At 47.1% G+C, this 24,698-nt stretch overlaps 1 protein-coding gene across 2 annotated transcripts; it reads right to left on the bottom strand.

The window, feature by feature from the left end:
• Positions 1-5,478: 5,478 nt before the first annotated feature.
• Positions 5,479-24,687, bottom strand: usp20 (ubiquitin specific peptidase 20). 2 transcript variants are annotated; one of them, XM_079755684.1, is made up of 24 exons: positions 23,882-24,687; positions 23,641-23,694; positions 23,403-23,465; positions 23,040-23,174; positions 22,805-22,910; positions 22,342-22,411; positions 21,583-21,696; positions 20,753-20,831; positions 19,994-20,507; positions 18,970-19,125; positions 18,539-18,651; positions 17,636-17,805; positions 15,660-15,754; positions 15,527-15,560; positions 15,254-15,299; positions 14,989-15,169; positions 13,016-13,142; positions 12,566-12,735; positions 12,042-12,123; positions 11,758-11,866; positions 11,575-11,677; positions 11,423-11,491; positions 10,343-10,501; positions 5,479-7,471 (listed from the first exon to the last, which is right to left on the bottom strand). In XM_079755684.1, the coding sequence occupies exons 1-23, from the start codon at positions 23,957-23,959 to the stop codon at positions 10,344-10,346; spliced, it is 2,826 nt and encodes a 941-aa protein (XP_079611810.1). In that variant the 5' UTR covers positions 23,960-24,687; the 3' UTR covers positions 5,479-7,471; position 10,343. The 2 variants fall into 2 exon arrangements, with proteins under 2 accessions (XP_079611810.1, XP_079611811.1); XM_079755685.1 differs by having other exon boundaries at positions 18,970-19,122.
• Between the last annotated feature and the right edge of the window lie 11 nt (positions 24,688-24,698).

The raw sequence follows: 24,698 nt of genomic DNA, 5'->3' as shown, positions 1-24,698 counted from the left end.
GGGAATGACAGCCTACTACCTATGCTAGCTTCCCCATACTCCACGACCGCGCCCACTGCATGGGTTGTTGAAGAAGGACCTGTTGTGGACATGGACCAGTGGGCTTGGGAAAATGTGAGAGCACAGGCGGTGGGATGAACTTGGCCTTCAGTTGCTGGACTGCCTCACAGTATGTGAGGCAGTGGATCATCACCACTGGTCCAGTACAGCCCTAGGGGCGGTACCGTCTCAGCTCTACCACAGCTCATCGCTTTCACCTCTGGGGCCCTTAGCTCGGCCCAACAGAAGGACTCCGTCCGAGCGGGAGTGGGAGGCCCTAGCATGTGTATGGGCATGTGAGCAGTAGCCCATGAATGTTTTAGGGCAGGCATTCACACTAGAAATGAACCATCAGACCCTCACAGAAGGCTCTGCTCCCCACATCGACAGGGAAATCGAGACCCTGGTGGAAGACTGTACAGCCCGCCCTGTGTGTGGGAAAACCGGTCCTCCTGTGCCACCACCGATACAGCCGCTGTGATGGCCAGCAGAGCTCTAGGAGCATCTTCAGCTGGTCATTTACGGGGAGGGCTCCATGGTGTCCCACACAATCACTGCTTCCTTATGGGGGTCTACAACCTTCAGTGTAGGTGGTCAGAGGTGGCTCTGTCCGTCACCACCTGCTAGGGCATAAACTTCTTGGGTTAATTTTTCGCCTGGTGGGGGACCCCTACAGCAGTGAGGGACCCCTACATCCATCACAAAGACATCAGTCCGCAAATCATCTCTGGGGAGCCTTTTTTTGTCTGGGGCATCAAGCACGGCCTTATATCACCCTGAGACAAACAAGGGTGTCGAGAGACTCAACCGGTCTCTATTGATCAGCACTCCACTACAGACGGCTTGCCCAGGACATCTTTCCCAGTCCTGGACCGGGTGCCCCGGCTGAAAAGTCAGAAAAGGTTGGGAACCGCTGACCTAGAACCTACACTGTGGCAGCCACCTTGAACACCCTAGCAACCATCTAAAAACACATGAACCCTAGGGGAACACCTAGCAACCACCCATATCACCTGAGCCACCACCCAGAACAACATAGCAACCATCTAGATGTGACGCCTTGCCTTTGCTGTGCCGTGAAGCGTTACGCCTCTCCCTCCCTCTGCCTGTATGGTGCTCTTGAGCACTAGGCATATTGTTGCTGTTTAGTCATGTCTCTTGTCCTATGCACTCCGACCTGCAGGAGGAGCTGGAGAGTTCCGGTGCTAATGAGGGGCATAGCGCTGTGTTTATGGCTGCTGGAATAAAGCCTGTGTCCTGTGGCCTTATTTAGCCTCTCTGATCTGCTCTGGCCTGACGCTATTGAAGGCTGGCTGCAGCAGATCCCAATGCCTTTTCTTTATGCATTACACTTACACTTTGCTGATGTGCATGACACTTAACTTTACCTTTGCTTGCTTCCAACTTACTGACTCATGTAAATATTTGTAAATAAATTAGATTTGCGAACATCAGTCCACAAATCATCTCTGGGGAGCCTTTTTTTGTCTGGGGCATCAAGCACGGCCTTATATCACCCTGAGACAAACAAGGGTGTCGAGAGACTCAACCGGTCTCTATTGATCAGCACTCCACTACAGACGGCTTGCCCAGGACATCTTTCCCAGTCCTGGACTGGGTGCCCCGGCTGCTCAGGCTCAGTCCCTGCTGGGTTGTCTCAGGGACCGTTACTGACTTAGACACACTCAGGTGATAGTTAGCACAAAGCTTGCCTAATGGCTATGCATGTGTTTAGCAGCCTACCTATGTTTATGCCTTTTGAAGGGGGGGAGGGGGGAAAATGTGCAAGTCATTATTATATTCAGACCTTGTTGCAATCTGTTGACAGCTACATTGCTGTGAATGTTTTGGGAAGACACCTAGGAAAGTTGATACCTGATACAACCTCTGTTTGAAGTCGCTCTATTTACACCTCAGCAGTATGTATGATAATCGATATGATTGTTCTGACCATCCCCTGACAACGCGCTGTATGGCTCCCGTATTACTTAATTAATTAATTAAGGTTGGACGTTGGCCGTAATGAACACTTAAACGATTTTCGTGAGTCAGAAAAGGTTGGGAACCGCTGACCTAGAACCTACACTGTGGCAGCCACCTTGAACACCCTAGCAACCATCTAAAAACACATGAACCCTAGGGGACCACCTAGCAACCACCCATATCACCTGAGCCACCACCCAGAACAACATAGCAACCATCTAGACGTGACGCCTTGCCTTTGCTGTGCCGTGAAGCGTTACGCCTCTCCCTCCCTCTGCCTGTATGGTGCTCTTGAGCACTAGGCATATTGTTGCTGTTTAGTCATGTCTCTTGTCCTATGCACTCCGACCTGCAGGAGGAGCTGGAGAGTTCCGGTGCTAATGAGGGGCATGGCGCTGTGTTTATGGCTGCTGGAATAAAGCCTGTGTCCTGTGGCCTTATTTAGCCTCTCTGATCTGCTCTGGCCTGATGCTATTGAAGGCTGGCTGCAGCAGATCCCAATACCTTTTCTTTATGCATTACACTTACACTTTGCTGATGTGCATGACACTTAACTTTACCTTTGCTTGCTTCCGACTTACTGACTCATGTAAATGTGTAAATAAATTAGGATTATTATTTAAAACGTTACCCGACGGTCGGTGTCTGTCTCCCTATGTCCTTATATTTGAGCCAAGGTGTTTGTGACGTTAGAACACTAAAGCAATTAACCAGAACACACTTGCAACCAGCCAAAACACAATAGAAAACCACATAGAAACCACCAAGAACATCCCAGCAATCTCATAGAACACCCTAGCAACCAGCTAGAACACCTTATCAACCACATTAAACACCATGCAAACACCTAGAAAAGCCTAACAACCATCTAGCACACAGCAGAAACCATACAGAACATTGTAGCAACCAAACATCATACCAACGACTTAGAACACCCTAGCAACCCTCAGGAACACCTTAGCAACCATCAGGAACACTAACAATTGTGCAGAGCACCCACGATGCAAGATATATTACCATAGCAGCCACAATAAAACAGCAGTACTTTCGGTTACTATCTTGTTCATTTCCTAAACCAGGTAGTAAAAACTTTAAAGCTGCACACCACAATATTTTGGAGTTTCATTGTATGACAAAGTGGCCTACAGGAGGGAAGTGGCCAGTCTGGTGTCTGGTGTCAAGGAGATGATAGTGGACATGAGGAAGAAGAGGAGTCCTCATCGGCAACTGTTCATCGGGGAGCTTGAAGTAGAGAGGGTGAGCAGCTTCAAGTACCTCGGCGTCCAAATCAGCGACGACCTCACTTGGACACTCAACACCACACAGCTGGTTAAGAAATCACAACAGCGGCTGTACTTCCTGAGGAGGCTGAGAATGTTTGGCATGTCGTCTGAGATCCTCAGAAACTTCTACAGCTGCATCGTTGAGAGCATCTTGACCGGCTGTATCACCGTCTGGTACGGCAGCACTTCTGCTTTGTACTGCAGAAAACTGCAGAGAGTGGTAAAGACTGCAGAGAAGGTCATCAGAACCCCACTGCCCTCTCTGCAGAGCATCTACCACCGCAGAGTCCACAGGAGAGCTGCCTCCATACTCAAGGACCCCACCCACCCCCAGCATGGACTGTTTACACTTCTACCCTCAGGACGGAGGTACAGAAGTATGAAGTCAAAAACAACCAGACTAAAGAACTCTTTCTTCCCCACTGCCCTCAGACTCCTTAAAAACAGATAGGAGTCTGTTGTTATTGTTATTATTCTACCTCAGGACTGCCGCCACTGTTTACATTTTGCTCATGCACTAATACACTACGCTCAAATATTGTTGTGGGCGGTGTGGGAGGAACCAGATGCAGTATCACTAGTGAGGTACAATTACTTCTGCAATGACCCATAGAAACAGTGCAGAACTTCAACATAACTTTCCTCCTATGGGATCTTGTGCACAAGATCTTCACACAGAAAGCGTTGACACTCGAGGCTTTCATTAGACCGCTCACCTCAACACCACAGCCATCCAGTGTCTCTTTAACTGAAACATGTCTGTTTGAGCCGTGGACACACTTTATTTTCTGGATCCTTTTAAAAAAGACACAGAAAAGAAGACTGATACAAATCCTAATAAAGAACCATTTACACATCATGCATTTCCCTTTGTCATCTTTAAAATATGAGAATTATAGCAGCAACCAGCATGATGTCAATAAAAATCAAGCTATTTATCTAAAAGGTAAGCAATCTATAGTTTTGATATATCCAGTATCTGCCTGTTGCATTTTTGTGCTGGAGAAAGACAGCTTTCTAGTTAATAAATACTTTTAAAGGAGAAAACTATAAGGTTGGCAAATAATATGCCAAACAGTTTTGAACATGTTACCCATTATCACTAAATACCCTCACATTAGTCACCAACTTCCTGCCTGCTTTGATGCTCCTGGAGGCGTAGCGACTCCAGACCGTAATCAAGATAATGTGTAACTCTGTATTTTCCACTGAACTCTACGGATAAGCGGAAAAACACAAGTACCGTTAGGCTTTCCCACTTCCTGGAGAAAGCCACGAGAGGTCTGACATGCTCAGACCTACAGTGCAGCTTGTGACTTAGGGAGAGCCCTCTGGCTTTCTGCCATCCACCCTCCAGTGCATCCTTCAACAAGATTCCCAACTCCTTCATGTGTATGACACTGGAACATGTTTATGATAAACGGCTGGTATACAATGAAAAAGGAAGGCTATAGTATCATTAGAGACATGCATAATGGATGGATCATCAAAGTGGTATGGGATAGCATATAATTGTCATTATTATATTGGAATACAATATAGCATTGTACTACTAGTCGCCCTGATTATAAACTCTGTGATTAGCTACCTCAGCTAAGCTCTTAAGCTTCTGTCATCGAATAACACTGTGTAAAGTTATGAACATAATTGCTTGAAGGATTTAAGCAAAACCAGCTAGAATCCTTCTGGCTGTTCTTCAGGGTAGGTTCGGTCACTTACCTCACGTGTTTTATAGCTCATATCAAAGATTGTACTTATGGGTTTAATGTGAATCAGGTTTAAATGTCTGAAATGAATGCTATGGGCTTACTTTGAAGATGATAGCTATGTGTTGGCTGTGCATTTGTGGGCATGGCAACATTGTGGTCCTTCCAAAATGCTTGATCATTTCCTCTCACATCTTTTAAAATGAATACACAAAGTCTGAAACATTGAGAAAAACATAACCATACAAGATGTTGGTTCAAACACAATGCCATTTTCATGTGGAACCATGTCATCCAAAATAATGAGAAAAATAATAGGTCAAGAATTATGCCAATCAAACAACACATTTCCTATTTATCATTTATTCATAATTCAGTATGCATGTTAAATATCTGCTTGTCAGAGATCTGATAAGTGGAATCAAGTTCACCAATCAGAACCAACTTTGAATGGAAACTGACCCTTTATTGTCATGTTGTACATGATCAGACCTTTTGTTTGTGCACTTTAAAAACTACTCATCAACATCAAGAACCACCAGCCATCTCTGACCGTGTGCATTCGAGCTCTGGTCAAAACAAATAAATTACAGAGACCATTTCAATCAAATGTAAAACAATACATCTTCCTTATTTACAGAACATCAAGTAATGACAATCTATTTGACAGCCATTTGCTTACGGAAGTCAGAATATCTGTTTTATATGCATTAATAGCTTATGTACAAACATGATTTGATGTTATTATTTAAAACCGAACAAATGTGTTAAAGGGGACATATTATGAAAACAACACTTTTCCTGGGATTTGGGGTGTTGTTTTGGGTCTCTGGTGCTCCAACACGCATACAAACTTTGAAAAAAGTTTGTACATGATTTTTTGAGTGAGATATGCATTTCTGAAAGTACCCCGCCTACAGTTACCAAACGAGCGAGTAAGTTTCGGCGCCCCCTCCAATCAGAGCATAGCTAAGATTTAGTGGACCAGCGGACGAGCAGCTCCGGGAGTACAATACCTTTCTCTGCCGGCGGCACCGCCAGAGCTGCCGGCGGCAGTCCGGAGGAGGAGACATGGAGGAGAAAGGGATTGTACTCTCGGAGCTGAGCTGCCGGACTGCCGCCGAGCTACCTCCGCCGGACTTTTCAGCTCCCGGAGGACACCCGCCGGAGTCAAGGACAAAGTTCCTTTCCCCCAATTCTTCTCAACCATGGCCGAGATATCCCCCACTACGAGTCTTTAATTGTTGTGGAAGAGACGTCAGACGCAGTCTTTATGATTCATCCGAGGCGCACATAGCTTTTGGCCGTGATATTAGATATATTATATAAATACCCATGTATAATATTATTATTATTATATTATACAGATATAGAGCTCCAGGAGTCCGCAAACGGCAACAATCCCTTCTCCTCCATGCTGTGGTTCAGTCTGACAGCTCATTGGTCAATGGGCAGTAGCTAATTTGCATTAAAGCTGCAGACACCAGAAACAGCGCATTCTGAAGGGACTGAAACAGGGGAATAGCGGTAGGCGAGATTCTTTTTCCTAAAAGGAGTAAAAGCTATATCCAGCAAACGGCTTCAAAAACATGTTTTCTGGAACTCAAATACTATGTTTACCTGAAAACGCCATAATATGTCTCCTTTAAGAAAGACAAGATCTCCAGATTGAAAGAACAGCGGTAACAATATTTTGTCTACAGTTTTTCTGACCCTGTTCTCCAATTTGTTATTATTATTAACTATAATTTAAACTACTTAATTAATTGAGTGTTTACCAGAGTACAGGGTCACCCCCTGAATTTATGCTCCCTGGAGAATAAATCTAAACTTGCATGCAATTAGCATCTTGTTATATCTCATCTCTCTAATAATCTTGCACGCAAAATATATTTTTAATGTTCAAGTAAACAATAGAGCCTAAGTTCAGACTGAAACAAAATGAACTGTAATACCAAAAGCATCTCCAACATTGACCTATTAAGGTCCTTTTTAATGTTCAACCTTGCCCTCTGGGGGCTTCAGTCCATTTGGGTCAGAGGTTTGTGGATAATGGTGGTTAAATGATTGAGTTAATGTAAACTAACAAAGTTACCAGGACTATGCTTATGTTGCATACCGCGCCGTATCATCTGACACTATGACTGTGAACTAGAAGTCATCGACTGTCGGCTAGTGGACATTATCCTGCCTCCCAAACACCACAGCTACCATAGCTAATTCACATTTGTCAAATGAGAAATGACATTGCACACTTTCATAACTCCAATATCAGACATTCAGTAACTTGTTCTGCCTTCTTGAGACAATGCAACGATTGGTGCTATACTTCAGAGTGCTCACTGACACAGCTTTGTGCAAGGAGGACAGCACTTTGGTTAATCCCACCTCACTGACTTGGCTGTGTGCCAGGGTGCAGATGTGTCAGCTCCGCGTGAGGGCCAGGAGAAGAGAGCATACCTGCAGAGAAGGAATGGGAATCAAATACCATACCCAGTACTTTACCACAAAGTATTGCGGGAACATAGTGAATATCTACTGTTGTTTCTGCTCCCATGCATGACTGTGTTTTTCCTCTATTTATGAGAAGCATGTGTGGTTGACCACGCTAACAATGGTAGAGGAAAACATGTGTCTCCAGAATCCATTATCGCCAAGGTTTCCAGTAAATGTGGATGATGTCAAACTGTGTGTGTGTGTGTGTGTGTGTGTGTGTGTGTGTCTGTGTCTGTGTGCGTGTGCTTGTGGCCCTTCCTTCCAAGGGAAGCAGCTCAGCTCCTGGTCCAAGCCATCTCCCGCATCTCCGAGTCATCTCCCGCCTCGACTACTGCAACTTGCTCCTGGCTGGACTCCCGGCCTGCATGATTTAACCTTTGCAGATCCCTTTCCATGTAACCCCCCTTTTCCGGGACCTCAACTGGCACCCTGTAGTAGATCATATCAGATTCACGAGGATGCTACTGGCCTACAAGGCGGTCAATGGAAATGCCCCTGACGACCCCCAAGCGTTGGTCTAACCACACACCCCAGCTTGAGCGCTACGCTCAACTACCTCAGCTGGACATCTGGTACCGCCATCGCAAGAGCAAGCAAAGGTTGATCATCAGTCACAACTCTTCTCTGTTTTGGCACCGTAGTGGTGGAAGGAGCTCCACCACTACAGGCCAGTGTTCCAACTGATAAGGCACGGCCGCAAACCCCAATCCATGACTTCTTGAGAAGCTTCAATCAATAGATTACCCTCTTGTTAACAAAGGCTTTTGGTTGTATGTTTTTTGGTTTTAGCATGTCGCTCAGCCACTTTTCATCCTCAAGCTCGGGGATGACCTTTTGTTTGCTTTCCATGAAACGAGCGATCTCAACGCGGATGTCATAAAATCTTCGCAACACTTTCCCCCGACTCAACCAGCGCACCTCCGTGTGGTATGGCACATCCTCGTACAGAGTTTTCCTCCTCTAAAAGTGCCCTGAAATGCCGGTGATTCAAGCCCCGTGAACGAATAAAGTTCACCGTTTTGGTTACAACTGTCATTACATGTCCCATGCCCAACACCTTTCCACAGAGGGCTTCCTGGTGGATGATGCAGCGGAAGGCTGTCAAGTTTCCTCCCGTGTGCCCCATCTTCTCTCGAACCAAACCAACCAAACCACGGACCTCCCCGCACATCGCAGGTGCACCATCCGTTGTCAGCTCAACAAGTTTATTCCACTGCAATTCTGATTGGTTGACGCACCGTTCCACTTGTGTGAAAATTTGTTTGTAGTTGTCCCTTGAATCGATTTTAAATCCAAAAGTTCCTCAGCGACGGAAAACTGAGCATCCACCCCCCGGATGAATATGGAAAGCTGGGCAGTGTCCTTCCTGTCTGTACTCTCATCTGCAGCCAACAAATACGAAACAAATTCCTTGGCTTTAGTTTTTAGCCGGATCTGTAAGTCGGAGGCCAGCTCATCCACCCGACTAGCCACGGTATTTCGGGAGAGGCTGATATCTGCAAATGCCTGCTTCTTGTCGGGGCATACAACATCGCATACCTTTTCAATGCAATTTTTAATAAACTCTCCCTCTGTGAACGGCTTTCATGCTCTTGCTATTTCCTCCGCTATTATAAAGCTTGCCTTCACAGCTCCCTCAGACTGACTGTTGATGCGAGTAAACATGTTTTGCTGTTGTTGAAGGTTGCATTTTAATTCTGTGACTTTTTGCAGCCGCTGTTCCATGTCCATGTTTCCATAATGCTCATGCTTCGTTTCGAAATGCCTCCGAAGCTTATACTCTTTGAAAACTGCCAATGCCTCTTGACATACGGACACATTGGCTTTTTTTAATTCACAAAATAAATATTCTGTTTCCCATCTTTCTTGAAATTGTCGATATTCATTGTCCACTTTTCTTTTTTGGGCCATTGTTAATGCTAGCTAGCTACCTACCTACCTATTTTGGAAAGGCAGATAGCATTTACGTTGTTTGTATTGTCTCTGCGTGAGAGTGTGAGAGTGGAGCGCGGGAGTGGAGCATGGCGGCGGAGCGCTGCAGCGCCTCCTGTGTTTCAATGTTGTATTGTCATGGACGTAAATTTAAACATCAGCGCACGGGCCACATTAGATTGATTGTCAGAATTTATTGGCGGGCCAGATTAAAAGTCGCGGAGGGCCATGTCTGGGCCGCGGGCCTTGATATTGACATACGTGCTTTAGAGAGACGCAGGGCGAACTCCCATCTTAGGCCTCGGATTTTTTTATTGTATGCCTATTCTATTGTTTGTTGATGCATGTTTTGATGTATCGTTGTTTGTACTATTATTCCAAATATATTTGACCATAATTGTCCACAGGTATCACGTGCTTTTTGCGTTTGGAAATCTCATCTGTCTTAGACGCAATATCTGGTAAAGGAATTGCCACGACAATAGTTACCCCCTCCTACGCACTTGTATGTCGTACGTCCTGGCACTTAAAAATCATCATTTATCACATCTTATCCAAGCTAGCTTTGTTGTACACGGGAATGGGTTAACCTAGCGATTGTCAGTGCTTGCCACTTGGTTCTATGAATATCCTTACTGTACCGACAGCGATTTCACCTTCTTATGTTAAATGTACTTATTGTAAGTCACTTTGGATGAAAGGGTCTGCTAAATGCCCTAAATGTAAATGTGTGTGTGCGCGCGCGCGCGCGCGCGTGCGCGCGCGCGCGCGTGCGTGCGTGCGTGCGTGCGTGCGTGCGTGCGTGCGTGTGTGTGTGTGTGTGTGTCAGAAAACATTGAACAGTGTTCAGGATATAAGGTACAAAGGTTAGGGGAAGCCAGTCTTTAAGCTCATCTGTCTCACCTTAAAGAGATCTGGTCTCCGCCTCAATCTTCCTCTCCCGCTGCTGCGTGTCCTGACCTACGGGGGCCACCGTCTGCCTCACCGCGATCTCCGGCCCCCCGCCATAGAGCCCCAACAGGTACAGCCAGGTCTCCTCAGAGATCTGCCCATAGTCCGCACCTTGGGTGGAAACAGCATCACCCAGACACGAGCTTACAACACAGAGATCCAGCCTGGAGGACTCTGGTTAAACAAGACTCCAGCCTGGAGGACTCTGGTTAAACAAGGCTCCAGCCTGGAGGACTCTGGTTAAACAAGGCTCCAGCCTGGAGGACTCTGGTTAAACAAGGCTCCAGCCTGGAGGATTTTGGTTAAAAAAGGCTCCAGCCTGGAGGACTCTGGTTAAACAAGGCTCCAGCCTGGAGGACTCTGGTTAATCAAGGCTCCAGCCTGGAGGACTCTGGTTAATCAAGGCTCCAGCCTGGAGGACTCTGGTTAATCAAGGCTCCAGCCTGGAGGACTCTGGTTAAACAAGGCTCCAGCCTGGAGGACTCTGGTTAAACAAGGCTCCAGCCTGGAGGACTCTGGTTAACCAAGGCTCCAGCCTGGAGGACTCTGGTTAAACAAGGCTCCAGCCTGGAGGACTCTGGTTAAACAAGGCTCCAGCCTGGAGGACTCTGGTTAAACAAGGCTCCAGCCTGGAGGACTCTGGTTAAAAAAGGCTCCAGCCTGGAGGACTCTGGTTAACCAAGGCTCCAGCCTGGAGGACTCTGGTTAAACAAGTCTCCAGCCGGGAGGACTCTGGTTAGCCAAGGCTCCAGCCTGGAGGACTCTGAGCCTCTGATCGGACAAAGCCATTGGAGTGAGATGTGTTCCGTTCCGTTCCTGTGGTTTGTCATACTAATTGACTTTATAAAAATACAAATGATAATAAGTATAAAATTTGAACCATCTGAAAAATATAGAATTACCTCTCCTAACTATGAGGCTGATCCGGTGGGATCAACGGTTGGGGTTAGATGATGCTCGAGGCTTTAGTCAACCAGGAGAACCAGCGAGTTGACCAAGCAGCTCAACAGTGCTCCCACACTGCAGACTCACCTTGTTTGAGCTGTATGTGTCCTCCCTTCATGAGGCCGATCTTACTGTTGTCGATGGGGCCGGGAGGCTCTAAGGACACAGTCATAGAGTGTGTTACATCCGTCCACAAGGGGGAGCCACTCACTCCACTGTGTGTTCTCTGGGATTCGTACCGTTATCTTTGCCCTTCACAAAGCTCTCCCACTCTCTGAACCACTGCATGCTGATGCACAGGATCACACTGGGGGCCTCCTCCGCCTGGAACTCTTTGTTGAGCTGCAGACAGAAAACCCCAGAGGTGATTGGTTACATAACAAGAACGACCGTACACTGACACTTCAGCAGCTTCTCCCTACCTTGATGAATGTCTCCACTTCCACTTTGCGGCGTTTGGCCAGAGCTTCTATCGCCACCTGGCAGATGGCACACATGTAGAGATGGTTCACGGCCGGGCCGCCTCCGAAGCTGAGGAGGAAGTAATGATACAGTCAGACAGAAAGGAGAACATCCAAAGAGAAGATCATTTCATCTTTTTAAATAGTGTAAGTCACTATTCCTGATGTTCAGGACCATAGACATCAAGCCTTAAAAGAAAATCAACACGTGACTTAATGACAGCGGATAGTTTTTGAGGGCTCACCTGTTGTACAGGTACTCCCAAACGTTCTGGGGAAGCATCACAACCAGGTCGTCAATGTACTGGTACTTATGAGGCGGGATTCCTGAACACAAATAGAAAAAATATATGATCATGTTCATGCATTAATGTGTACATTTGTATAGAGACTTACCAGTCTGTAGTCTGACATGTCGTCTGCTAAAACCTTGGATATGAACTGGGCTGGGTGGAGTGGACAAATGTAGTCCCACAATAATCATTGGGAAGTTTACACAATATGAAGAAATATCATATCATGCTTAGGAAATCAAAATATGCTTTTTGCATATATATGGCAATTTAAAGTACAGTATCAGATTTTTCTCCATAGCTAAAATTTCAAACCTCCTTAGGATCATTCTGAGGGCACTCATTGTAATTCACTTGGACCAAACCTTTCTATAATCAAGTACGTCCATATCGTCATCTCATGAAGATACAATACCATTCAAAGACAATAAATGACACTATGGAGTAATAGTTGTAGTAACGGGGCCAGCACTGACCCCCGTGCTGACAGAGGAAGGTGTGGTTGCTGATGGGGCCCGGCTCGGTGAAGGTGTTGAACTTGTTCAGCCACTCCCTGGAGATGTAGAAGTGCAACAGGCTGGGCTCCTCCATGTTGGCCAGGGCCACCACCCTCTGTCTCTCCCGCAGAGACTCCTCACTGCTCTTTCTACATGTACACACACGCACGGTGACCACACACACACACACACACACACACACACACACACACACACACACACACACACACACACACACACCATAAGCTATGCTAGTTATCACAAGTTTGTTAACCCAAACTAGAACCCCATTCCCCTCCTGTATCTCATATCCATTTAACTCAACTGAATCCCCGGCAGCTCTATAGCATCTGCGTGAATTGATTTATATGATAGGATAATGAGCTTTCTTGAAGTATAAGCAGCGTGTTTCTCGATGCTCTCCCAGACCTGTAGAACAGCACGTAGGCCTCGGAGCTCTGCACCACTGTCTCATGGACCTCCGTCACGTACTGGTCGTCAAACTCGTACCACTGGCCGTTGATCACGTTCTGACAGTACGCTATGTAGTGTCCACCTGCAGCACCACAGACAGGTCAGACAGTAGAGACAGACAGGTCAAACGGTACGCTATGTAGTGTCAACCTGCAGAGACAGACAGGTCAGACAGTAGAGACAGACAGGTCAAACAGTACGCTATGTAGTGTCCACCTGCAGCACCACAGACAGGTCAGACAGAAGAGACAGACAGGTCAAATGGTACGCTATGTAGTGTCAACCTGCAGAGACAGACAGGTCAGACAGTAGAGACAGACAGGTCAAACAGTACGCTATGTAGTGTCCATCTGCAGAGACAGACAGGTCAGACTGTAGAGACAGACAGGTCAGACAGTGGAGACAGACAGGTCAAACAGTACGCTATGTAGTGTCCACCTTCAGCACCACAGACAGGTCAGACAGTAGAGACAGACAGGTCAAACGGTACGCTATGTAGTGTCCACCTTCAGCACCACAGACAGGTCAGACAGTAGAGACAGACAGGTCAAACAGTACGCTATGTAGTGTCCATCTGCAGAGACAGACAGGTCAGACTGTAGAGACCGACAGGTCAGACAGTGGAGACAGACAGGTCAGACAGTACGCTATGTAGTGTCCACCTTCAGGACCACAGACAGGTCAGACAGTAGAGACAGACAGGTCCGACAGTACATCATGTAGCGTCCACCTGCAGCCCCAGAGGGTGCTTTGTGTGGGAAATATGTGTGAAACATTTTTCAGCTAATCTAAAAGAAATCAGCTCTTAATGAGCTATTGACAATAAGTAGCCAAAACTGGAGAATATTTGTGTTCCGTCTGTCTGACACAACCTAAATATATTAAATGTCTCTTGAACAAATCATATTTTACCATATGCTTTTATTTAAAACTCAATCGGCTACAATTAGTTTGTCCATTGTTGTGTCACTGACTGAAGACGAGCGTGTCATCAGTTAAAGGTGGGTAGCCCGGTTGTAATGGAGACGCAAATCCTACCCGCCAAGACCCTGGAGGAGAGACCCTTCCCGGAGAAAGATTTTTTATTTTTAATTTTTTCATCAGCCGAGTGAAGTGTGAAGGATCAGCACCTCTAAATCTGAGGCCATGACTCTCAGCCAGAAACCGTTGGATTGCCTACTCCGGGTAGGAAATTAGTCTTCACCCCATGTGAAGGACTTCAAGTCCCTCTTGTCTTGTTCGCTAGTGAGGATACAATGGAGCGTGAGATTGGCCGGAGAGTCGGAGCAGCGGGGGCGGTATTGCGTTCGCTTTACCGCACCTTTGTGTCGAAAAGAGAGCCGAGCCGGAACGCAAAGCTCTCGGTCTACCGGCCGATCTTCGTTCCTACCCTCACTTATGGTCATGAGGGATGGGTGATGAGGACGGGTGCAAGCGGCCGAGATGGGCTTTCTCAGGAGGGTGGCTGGCGTCCCCCTTAGACATAGGGTGAGAAGCTCAGCCATCCGTGAGGAACGCCGATGAGAGCTGCTGCTCCTCTCTAGAAAGGAGTCAGTTGAGGTGGTTCATCTGGTCAGGATGCCCAGTGGGCGCCTCCCTAGGGAAGTGTTCCAGGCACGTCCAGCGGGGAGGAGGCCTCAGGAAAGACCCAGGACTAGGTGGAGAGATTATATCTCCACACTGGCCTGGGAACTCCTCGGGATCCCCCCGTCAAAGCTGGTCAATGTGGCCCGGGAATGTCTGGGCACCCCTGCTAGAGCTGCTGCCCCCACAACCGACCCCGGATAAGCGGATGAAGAGTGAGTGAGTGGTTAAAGGTTATGCACCGTTAAGTACAAGAAAGAACAAATGTAAACTGCTGCCCAACAGATGGCGAGATCACTGTTAGCTTGTATATGGTAATAGACGTAGGAGACGTGTGCACATACTTCCTGCGGTGCCATGGTGACAGATGACGGAAAGCAGGTCGTAGGTGGTGATGTGGGAGGGGCTGTCCTTGGCCAGGAAGGGGCGCAGGTCCAGCCCCTCCAAGGGGAAGGCCACATGGCTGCCTATCTTGAAGGAATACATGACCTCGTGTCGAAAGCGCTTCAGGTGGACGCACAGGATCTACGAGGGACAGAAGATGGTTGCTTGATGTAGATCAACATCAGTGAGACAAGACTATTGAGAAGGTAATGACAAGTCATTCACCTCTGGAAGGCTAAGCACTTTACAATATTTCACACCATTCCGCAACCTGCAATGAAGAAAGAAAAGTTATATTATTAAAACCTAATTGAATATTTATTACCTTTCAATGAATACTGTTTTGGATCAGTTTGTATGGAATTTTTGCTAAAAGTAGTATAAGCATTTGTGTTTTTTTTGTGTTGTTTATGTTTTCCATGCAATTCTGTAATGTTTGTGTTCTTAAATCAGTTCTATATCCAACCTCTTCGCACATCTTCGTCCATATTTACTCACTTTTTACATCGCTCACAGCTGTACATGTTGTCTCCTGCAAATACAATAAGAAACTTAAACCCAACCCCATGTTTTTGTGATGACTTGAATGGAAATAGTAGGACTTTAAATCCTGCATTACACTTGGATTTACCTTTCAGTTCATCAGCAGCAAAGAATGCTGCCAGGCAGTCCTCCAGGGTGACCAGGGGCCCCCAGAACCAGGTGGGGGTACAGGACACCACCAACCTGACCCCAGCACAGAGACATACTCAGAAACACTGCAGACACACCACTACAAATAACTGACCACAGCACAGACAGCCTCAGAAACACTGCACACACACCACTACAAAGACCTGACCACAGCACAGACAGCCTCAGAAACACTGCACACACACCAATACAAAGACCTGACCACAGCACAGACAGCCTCAGAAACACTGCACTCACACCACTACAAAGACCTGACCACAGCACAGACAGCCTCAGAAACACTGCACACACACCACTACAAAGACCTGACCACAGCACAGACAGCCTCAGAAACACTGCACACACACCACTACAAAGACCTGACCACAGCACAGACAGCCTCAGAAACACTGCACACACACCACTACAAAGACCTGACCACAGCACAGACAGCCTCAGAAACACTGCACACACACCACTACAAAGACCTGACCACAGCACAGACAGCCTCAGAAACACTGCACACACACCACTACAAAGACCTGACCACAGCACAGACAGCCTCAGAAACACTGCACACACACCACTACAAAGACCTGACCACAGCACAGACAGCCTCAGAAACACTGCACACACACCACTACAAAGACCTGACCACAGCACAGACAGCCTCAGAAACACTGCACACACACCACTACAAAGACCTGACCACAGCACAGACAGCCTCAGAAACACTGCACACACACCACTACAAAGACCTGACCACAGCACAGACAGCCTCAGAAACACTGCACACACACCACTACAAAGACCTGACCACAGCACAGACAGCCTCAGAAACACTGCACACACACCACTACAAAGACCTGACCACAGCACAGACAGCCTCAGAAACACTGCACACACACCACTACAAAGACCTGACCACAGCACAGACAGCCTCAGAAACACTGCACACACACCACTACAAAGACCTGACCACAGCACAGACAGCCTCAGAAACACTGCACACACACCACTACAAAGACCTGACCACAGCACAGACAGCCTCAGAAACACTGCACACACACCACTACAAAGACCTGACCACAGCACAGACAGCCTCAGAAACACTGCACACACACCACTACAAAGACCTGACCACAGCACAGACAGCCTCAGAAACACTGCACACACACCACTACAAAGACCTGACCACAGCACAGACAGCCTCAGAAACACTGCACACACACCACTACAAAGACCTGACCACAGCACAGACAGCCTCAGAAACACTGCACACACACACCACTACAAAGACCTGACCACAGCACAGACAGCCTCAGAAACACTGCACACACACACCACTACAAAGACCTGACCACAGCACAGACAGCCTCAGAAACACTGCACACACACCACTACAAAGTCACTCTTCTGCCAGCATAAGCGTTGCTGAACATCATCCATTAACTCCTCTAAAATGTATGCATAATATTTAACTTATGGCATGTTATAAACGTGTGTTGGATGTGTTGGACTCATATGTTGGACTCCCAGGTGAGAGGTTCTGGGTTCGATCGCCATGTCCGTAGTCCACTATATCCACATATTTAAACATATTAGACATACCTGTATGAAACATAGTTCATTATGCTAATGAACTTCTAACTGTTGAATACATGAGCAAAAAGACTACATGTCCGCTACTTCGAATTACTGCTTGCTTAGGAAAATATTGTTGATTATTTTACGATATGCTTTATAAGAGATATAATATAAATAGATAAGATGGATAGATATAATGTAATATAAATGGTAATGCATGTTGGTTGAGGGCGTGAGTCAGAATACCCTGAGTGTCCCTGGCCCCTGAGGGTCCCTGGCCCCTGAGGGTCCCTGGCCCCTGAGGGTCCCTGGCCCCTAAGTGTCCCTGGCCCCTGGCAACCAGCTGACCTGCGTATGGAGTCCATGATGAAAGGGATCCAGCCCTGGGGGCCGTCTGAGAACAGGGCCTGGGGCTTGGCCGGAAGGTTCTGGTGGATGGAGGAGTGCAGCTTGGCCAGGTCTTCTTTGCCCGGGATGGGGAGGGAGAGGTCCTGAAATGTTTCCACTGTTGTTGAAACCTGTGGATGAAGAGACAGATGAAGACTAGAGTCAGAGATTTGAGTGACACTTTTGATTTTAAGGTTCAGTGGGTGGAGTTAGTGGCGTGTAGGCGTGAGCTCCGTTCCATTTTATGGAGATCAGTACTATCCATGGCATTTATATTCTACTTCAAAAATATATTTGATTGCATATAAAAATAATTGAGATAAGATAACAAATATTATTTTTAAATGATTAATCCCAGGTGAGAGGTGGGCTGGCCCAGCAGAGTACAGGTCATTCTTAAGAATCAGAACACATGATCAGTAATAGTAACATATGATCAGGCCTAAAGAAATGTACCAGTAGCTCACCGCTCCCCCTGGTGGTGAAGTAACTGAACTAGAATCCTGTCACACGTCAAACACTGGACCAGACTGAGAACCTCACCCTGTCACATGTCAGACACTGGACCAGATTGAGAACCTCACCCTGTCACACGTCAGACACTGGACCAGACTGAGAACCTCACCCTGTCACACACTGGACCAGACTGAGAACCTCACCCTGTCACACGTCAGACACTGGACCAGACTAAGAACCTCACCCTGTCACACGTCAGACACTGGACCAGACTGAGAACCTCACCCTGTCACACGTCAGACACTGGGCCAGACTGAGAACCTCACCCTGTCACACGTCAGACACTGGACCAGACTGAGAACCTCACCCTGTCACACGTTAGACACTGGGCCAGACTGAGAACCTCACCCTGTCACACGTCAGACACTGGACCAGACTGAGGATGGAGCCGTCGAAGATGTCAGAGATGACACTGCGGTACCGGGACTGTTTCCTCTTCCTCCCCCCGAACAGCAGCTGGGCTGAGGAGGAGAACCCGCCAGGAGCAGTGGGGCAGTATGAGGGAGGATTAGAAGAGGTAATACACACACTATTATGCACAAAAACATGTCTTTCTCATTTCTATAGCTGCACTGGACAGTTTTTAGTTTTCTGTTGTTGGCAGTGGCAGCAGGTGTGTTGTGCGCTTCAGCGGCAGGTCGACCTGGATAAAGGACCTGCTGTAAACGTCAGGCAGCTAGGGATGCAACGGGGGCTGGTGGGAGAGAGGGGACAGTACTTTGGAGGTCAATAACTGGATAAGACCCATCAACATGTCCAGCTTGAATCAGTTTGCAGACCTTTCTTGAAGGAGTAGGCCGAGTGGAGGGGGCTGGCGCAAGGGGGGCTACAGGACACCTTGGGGTGCAGGTCCTGCAGGGTGCGTACGGGGCTGCTGGGTTGGGACGGGTTCTGTGGTATCAACGTCTCGTTGTTTGGCTCTGGAAGACGGCCTGCTGGCAGAGAGGAGACGTTGGAGCAGGATATGTGACTGGAGCTACTGGCAGGGTAATGGTTGATTCAACATGGTTCATAATGCACCACAAAGCCAATCTATACAGATACGCCTTGATATGGTCGGGCCTCATACGTAAGTCAAAGGGTGTAGGGTTGTGTAAAACAATGCAGCATTGATTTTGATCAATATATTGATCTAGTTGAGGCAATGCAGTAGCATTATTTTGCAAAAACACTACAGTACAACTACAACAAGTGATACAATAAAAGTTAACTCCATTCTATCCATTAAAAGCGTTATGGATGGAAGACCAACACTAATGCACGTGTATATTCATTATTAATTGCCATTGTTATTGAGTGCCCTTATAATGGAAAATGACTATATGTGTACACAGTGGTTGTAATAGTATACCGACAATGGTAAATGGTAAATTGACTGCATTTATACAGCACTTTTTTAACCAGTGGGCACTCAAAGCACTTTACAATATTCAAGCACATATTCAAACACCGATGGCGTTGTCAACCATGCAGGGCCACAGCCAGCTCGTCAGGAGCAGTGAGGGTGAGCTGTCTTGCTCAGGGACACCTCGACACTCAGAGAAGCCGGGGATCGAACTAGCAAACTTCTGCTTACCAGCCAACCCGCTCTACCTCGTGAGCCTAATGCCACCACGATGTGTTGTGTTGTTCTTCTCAAAGTGCTGCACTGCTCTATGGCCTTCAGTGTTTGGGAGCCCTTGCCCATTTGCTGCCAGGGGCCTCTCATCCCCCTGAGCTGGGTGGCTTACAGTAAAGCCCCTAGTGAGGAGGATCCACCTGCTTTATCGTGGTCTTTATCCTCCTGTGTGTGCGTTGTGTTACCTGCCGTGCTGCTGCGGTGTGTCTGCTCTGCGCTGCCCTCAGGCTGCTTTTCCTCCTGGCTCTGGACCTCGGCCGTCCCCAAAGACCCCGGCTCCTGGGTGCCGGGCCCCGCCTCGGGAGCCTCCGCCCCGAGGGCCTCCCACCGCAGCTCCGCCGCCGTGTCCACGTCGGCGTCCTCGTCCATCTCCTGGGAGCCCCCCCGCAGCGGGGCCCCAGAGACCCTCCTCTCCTTCAGCCGCTCCTTCACCGAGATCAGTCCGCCCGCCGCCGGGGCCCGCCCCCCATCGGGGTCGTCCGGGCCCCCCGGGCTCCCGCCCTCGCCGCGGTCGCTGCTGGAGCCCGAGTCGCAGGACAGGAACTCGTCCTCCGAAGGGGGGCGCTCGGCGCTGCCGGGGTCCCTGTGGTCGCTGGGGTCGTCGCCGCCCTCGTCGGCGGCCCCACGGCTCTCTGACAGCGGCTCCTTCAGCTCCTCGTGGAGCTGGTCCATCAGGCAGCGCAGGAACTCCTGGGTGTCCTGTGGAGGGCAGAGGATCCAGTCACCACCCCAGGGACTCACATAGAACACTGGTTGTCTCGCCGTCATCCTGTCCATTACTTTCCATTCACTTCTATCGTTATCCTGCCTTGACCAATCAGGTCATCCCCCTCAACATGTAATTGTTTGGATGTTCCTAGTATTGAGCATACCAAAATTGTAGTACAATATTGAACAAGAAATTCGTGGACACAAGACAAGACTAAATAATGATCAGGCTGTACCTGCTGGGCATAACCACGGAACATTGGGTTGACCAGTTTGATGCCATGGGACAAACTGGTAGGGACGACATAACTGGGTCTGGAAGCCAAAGAGAGATAATATTTGAATTGATCAGGAGTTTGGCACATATGGAATATCATGAAACATGTAGATAAACTCATTCTTCCATTTAAAAAGATAAGGCGTTACGGCCACTGTCTGTGTGTTGCTGTCTTGTTATGTGCAGCTGCCAGGCAGTTAACCACATTTATCATCATCACACCTCTACCCACCAGCTCCTCCGGTTCCACCAATCATCTCGCCAGTTCCCAGCCAGAGGAGGCCTGCCACATATTTAAAAGCCTCTTTTGCTAACTCTCTCTCTTTGGTCTGCCGAGGGTAACCCTGATTGTGTTCACTAGTGAGAGGTTGATAGGATTGCCAGATCCTTTGGTATCATATAAATATAATGCAGTAACTCAGGAGGTAGAGCGATTTGACATGTAGCCGGAAGGTTGCTAGTTCGATCCCCGGCTCCTCCTATCCGAGTGTTGAGTTTTCCCTGAATAAGACAGGGACAACGCCGTCTGTGTATGGATGTTTGAATGAATGGTTGTAAGTCACTTTGGATAAAAACATCTGCTAGATCCCCGAAATGCGAATCTAAATATAAGCTTTTATGTCTTATGTTCACCAGTGCCCCAGTAAACCCATGTTCACCATCATGTTGTTTCCGGTCCTTTATTGGTCACCCACAACTTGCTCATCGATCATTATCTTTTAACATTGTTACCTCCCCCACTACCCCTAGACAGTGGCGTTGTAACTTCAGGTTTAAACTATACATTACCGTTTCTTATGCCAGAGTTCAGAGATAAGTTTGTAGTAGCTCTTACAAAGAGCTGGCTTCTTGTCAGTTCGGACGAGACCGCTACAGTCCAGAAAGAACTGCGTGAGAGGGGGACTGAGGAAGAAGGAAGGAAAGACCATTTCAGCTGACGGACGTTGGATCTAATGGATAAACATTGCACACACTAGAGTCATGGTTACTGTAGATGTTAAACATAGCACACACTAGAGACATGGTTACTGTAGATGATAAACATGGCACACACCAGAGTCATGGCTACTGTAGATGATAAACATAGCACACACTAGAGACATGGATACTGTAGATGATAAACATAGCACACACTAGAGACATGGTTACTGTAGATGATAAACATAGACATTAGTCATGGTTACTGTAGATGATAAACATGGCACACACTAGTCATAGTTACTGTAGATGATAAACATGGCACACACTAGGGTCATGGTTACCGTAGATGATAAACATAGACACTAGTCATGGTTACTGTAGATGATAAACATGGCACACACCAGAGTCATGGCTACTGTAGATGATAAACATAGACACTAGTCATGGTAACTGTAGATGACAAACATGGCACACACCAGAGTCATGGTTACTGTAGATGATAAACATAGCACACACTAGGGTCATGGTTACTGTAGATGACAAACATAGCCACTAGAGTCATGGCTACTAGAGATAAACATAGCGCACACGAGTCATGGCTACTGTAAATGTAGAAAGTGACCTCACCAGTTGGATAATGCTTGAAGAGCAGCATTCATATAGCAGGAGTTTCCTATATTTTTCATTCCAGTTAATCCTGTAAAAAACAAGTAGCATAAAGACGTAAAATAATGTGATAATGAAATCCACCAGATACGCCCTAGAGGGTATTGCAAGGTTTTCATTTTGTCTATTGTCTATTTCGTCTTTATTTGTCTCAAATAAACGTAAGTTGGTATTTTGAATGGTGTAAAGTTGTCTTTGTTTGGACAGCAACAAAAATAAAAAAAAATGCTACTTGGTTTGTATAACCCCCGCTCTCTTGTGTGTGTGAGTAAACAGCAGTCTCCATTGAATGATTGGGACTGGCAGAATGTGTGCATGGTCTGTCTGCTGATTGGTTTCACCTGGAGGCACCCAGAGCCTAAAGTCAAGCAGTGAAAAATAAAGTGTTATAAGAGCTGCAGGTTTACAAAGATGTGTGCTCTACCTCTGGGTTTGAGCTCATCCTCTTCTGACTCGGAGCCATCGTCTTCGGCCACAGCGATGGGCACTGCTTTAAACGAATGCTGACATGCTGAATGATGTGTTGCAACCTGGGAAGATGAGTTTTCACACGTTAACACAAAAAGCTTCCCCTTCAAGAAATATAAATGGAAAACATTTTTTGTCCCCAAAGCAGTAGAAGGTGTGCTGGACTAAAGCCAGTGGAGGTGGGGCTGTACCTGCTCTGTGGATCGACAGTGTTGCGCTACAGCAGGCCCCATGGCAGGCCTCTGCTCCAGAAACACCTCCCTCTCACACACATAGCACCACACCCTGAAGGTCGTCAGGTTGACCGTCAGGTTGTGCTTCTTGGCCTGAGGAGTTCATTTATATGCACATAGAACACATCCAGTCATTGAGCTCTCCTTGGAATGGTACTTGAGGAAGAGGACATGAGGGATGGGAGGGGGTTGGTTGATCCCATCACCTTTCTGCTGGGAGTCAAACACCTTAGCAACTAAACTATCCTGCCCACCCCATCCAGTCTCACAACCATTTAATGCAATGAATTACTAGAAATTGGAGGGATTTGACAATATCACCTGTGCATGTAGAGTGCTGTGATCACAGTAGGATTCCCCGCAGCCCACGTATGGACAGTCGCTCTGTGAAGAACCATGTGTGATGAGTTCATAACAAGGTAAGCAAGTAACTGACAATTATTAAGTCAAACAATGTTCTTTACACTTTTAAGACTGGGTTGTGAGCTATAACCCAAAGCCCAGAAACTTTAGATAATGTGTACAATTACCAGTTGTTAATGATTGAATTCTCTCCTACCTGTAGACAGGCCCATAGGTTTGGCCCTACTGCTCCACATGATTGGCAGGTTCCCTACAAAAACAATGAAGGGAGAAAAGAGGAGGATGGAATATTAACCAAAGCAACCACATGTAGCAGGTGTCCCGTCTTATTGCAGCCGCTTCGGTCGATGACGATAAGGGCTAGAGCATCACTCGAACCGGACCACTGGAGGGACAAACGATCGGTTTGAAATCGTGAAATCCAAAAATAAACCCACCTGGGATCTCTGAAGAAGTTCGTCCTTTGTTATCTCTCCAATTGAATCCAGGTGTGGACAAATGTCTTGTTCGAACATATTTACATTTAATCGGGCGTTTAAGACCAGCAACGAACTAAGATCCTATCACAGTTAACAACATAAACAGCAGATAAAACAACCATCGCTGTCCTACACTGGCTGATATCAGACCTTTAAACCAGACCGACACTAGCGCTGATAAGAGACCTTGCTAAATCTGAACAATCGCCTCCACCTTTACAGCTGTACACCGACAGCTCTGAACTACCGCGGCCTGCCTGCTCACTACCGTTACCAAGATAGTGGTGTTTTTATTATAACTGAGTATGGATAATGATGGGTCCATATGAATCATCAGAACGAGCTGTCACATCATGCTCTGTATTGCCTATCCTCCAGTAAACAGACGACCCACTGCGCGCCTGGTGGGTCAGGAGACCCGGCGGACGAGGGGCCGACCAGACCTTGGAGCAGACACCCCTCGTAGAGCTCTAATGAGGCGGACCACCACCGAACTAAGCCGACTACTCCGCTTTCTTGTTATTTATTAGATTATTTAAGAAACACGATAATGCTGTTTTATAACAGTAACGTATTACATTGTATCGTCATTTACTATCAACCTATTCTATATATATATATATATACAGCTATTTTAACAGATCAAGATCTATTTGATTTGGATATGGATAAAAATAAGTCCACTTTGCGCTGGACAGATTGATCCGATTTTCAGCCCATTTAATTCAGATATTGGTTAGAAGAACCAGCGTTAGAATGTAAGCCAGCTGCTTCT

This window comes from Pollachius pollachius (assembly GCF_949987615.1).
Source record: "Pollachius pollachius genome assembly, chromosome: 18".
Taxonomy (NCBI): Eukaryota; Metazoa; Chordata; class Actinopteri; order Gadiformes; family Gadidae; genus Pollachius; species Pollachius pollachius.
This window is presented reverse-complemented; position numbering and strand designations above follow the sequence as displayed.

Coding starts and splice junctions, on each gene's coding strand:
- usp20 (XM_079755684.1), bottom strand. CDS start 23,959: ATGTTCGAACAAGACATTTGTCCACACCTGGATTCAATTGGAGAGATA. Junction 22,412..22,804: donor GGATGAGCTCAAACCCAGAG/GTAGAGCACACA, acceptor TGTTTTTTACAG/GATTAACTGGAATGAAAAAT. Junction 12,124..12,565: donor CTTCCTCTGTCAGCACGGGG/GTCAGTGCTGGC, acceptor ATTTGTGTTCAG/GAATCCCGCCTCATAAGTAC.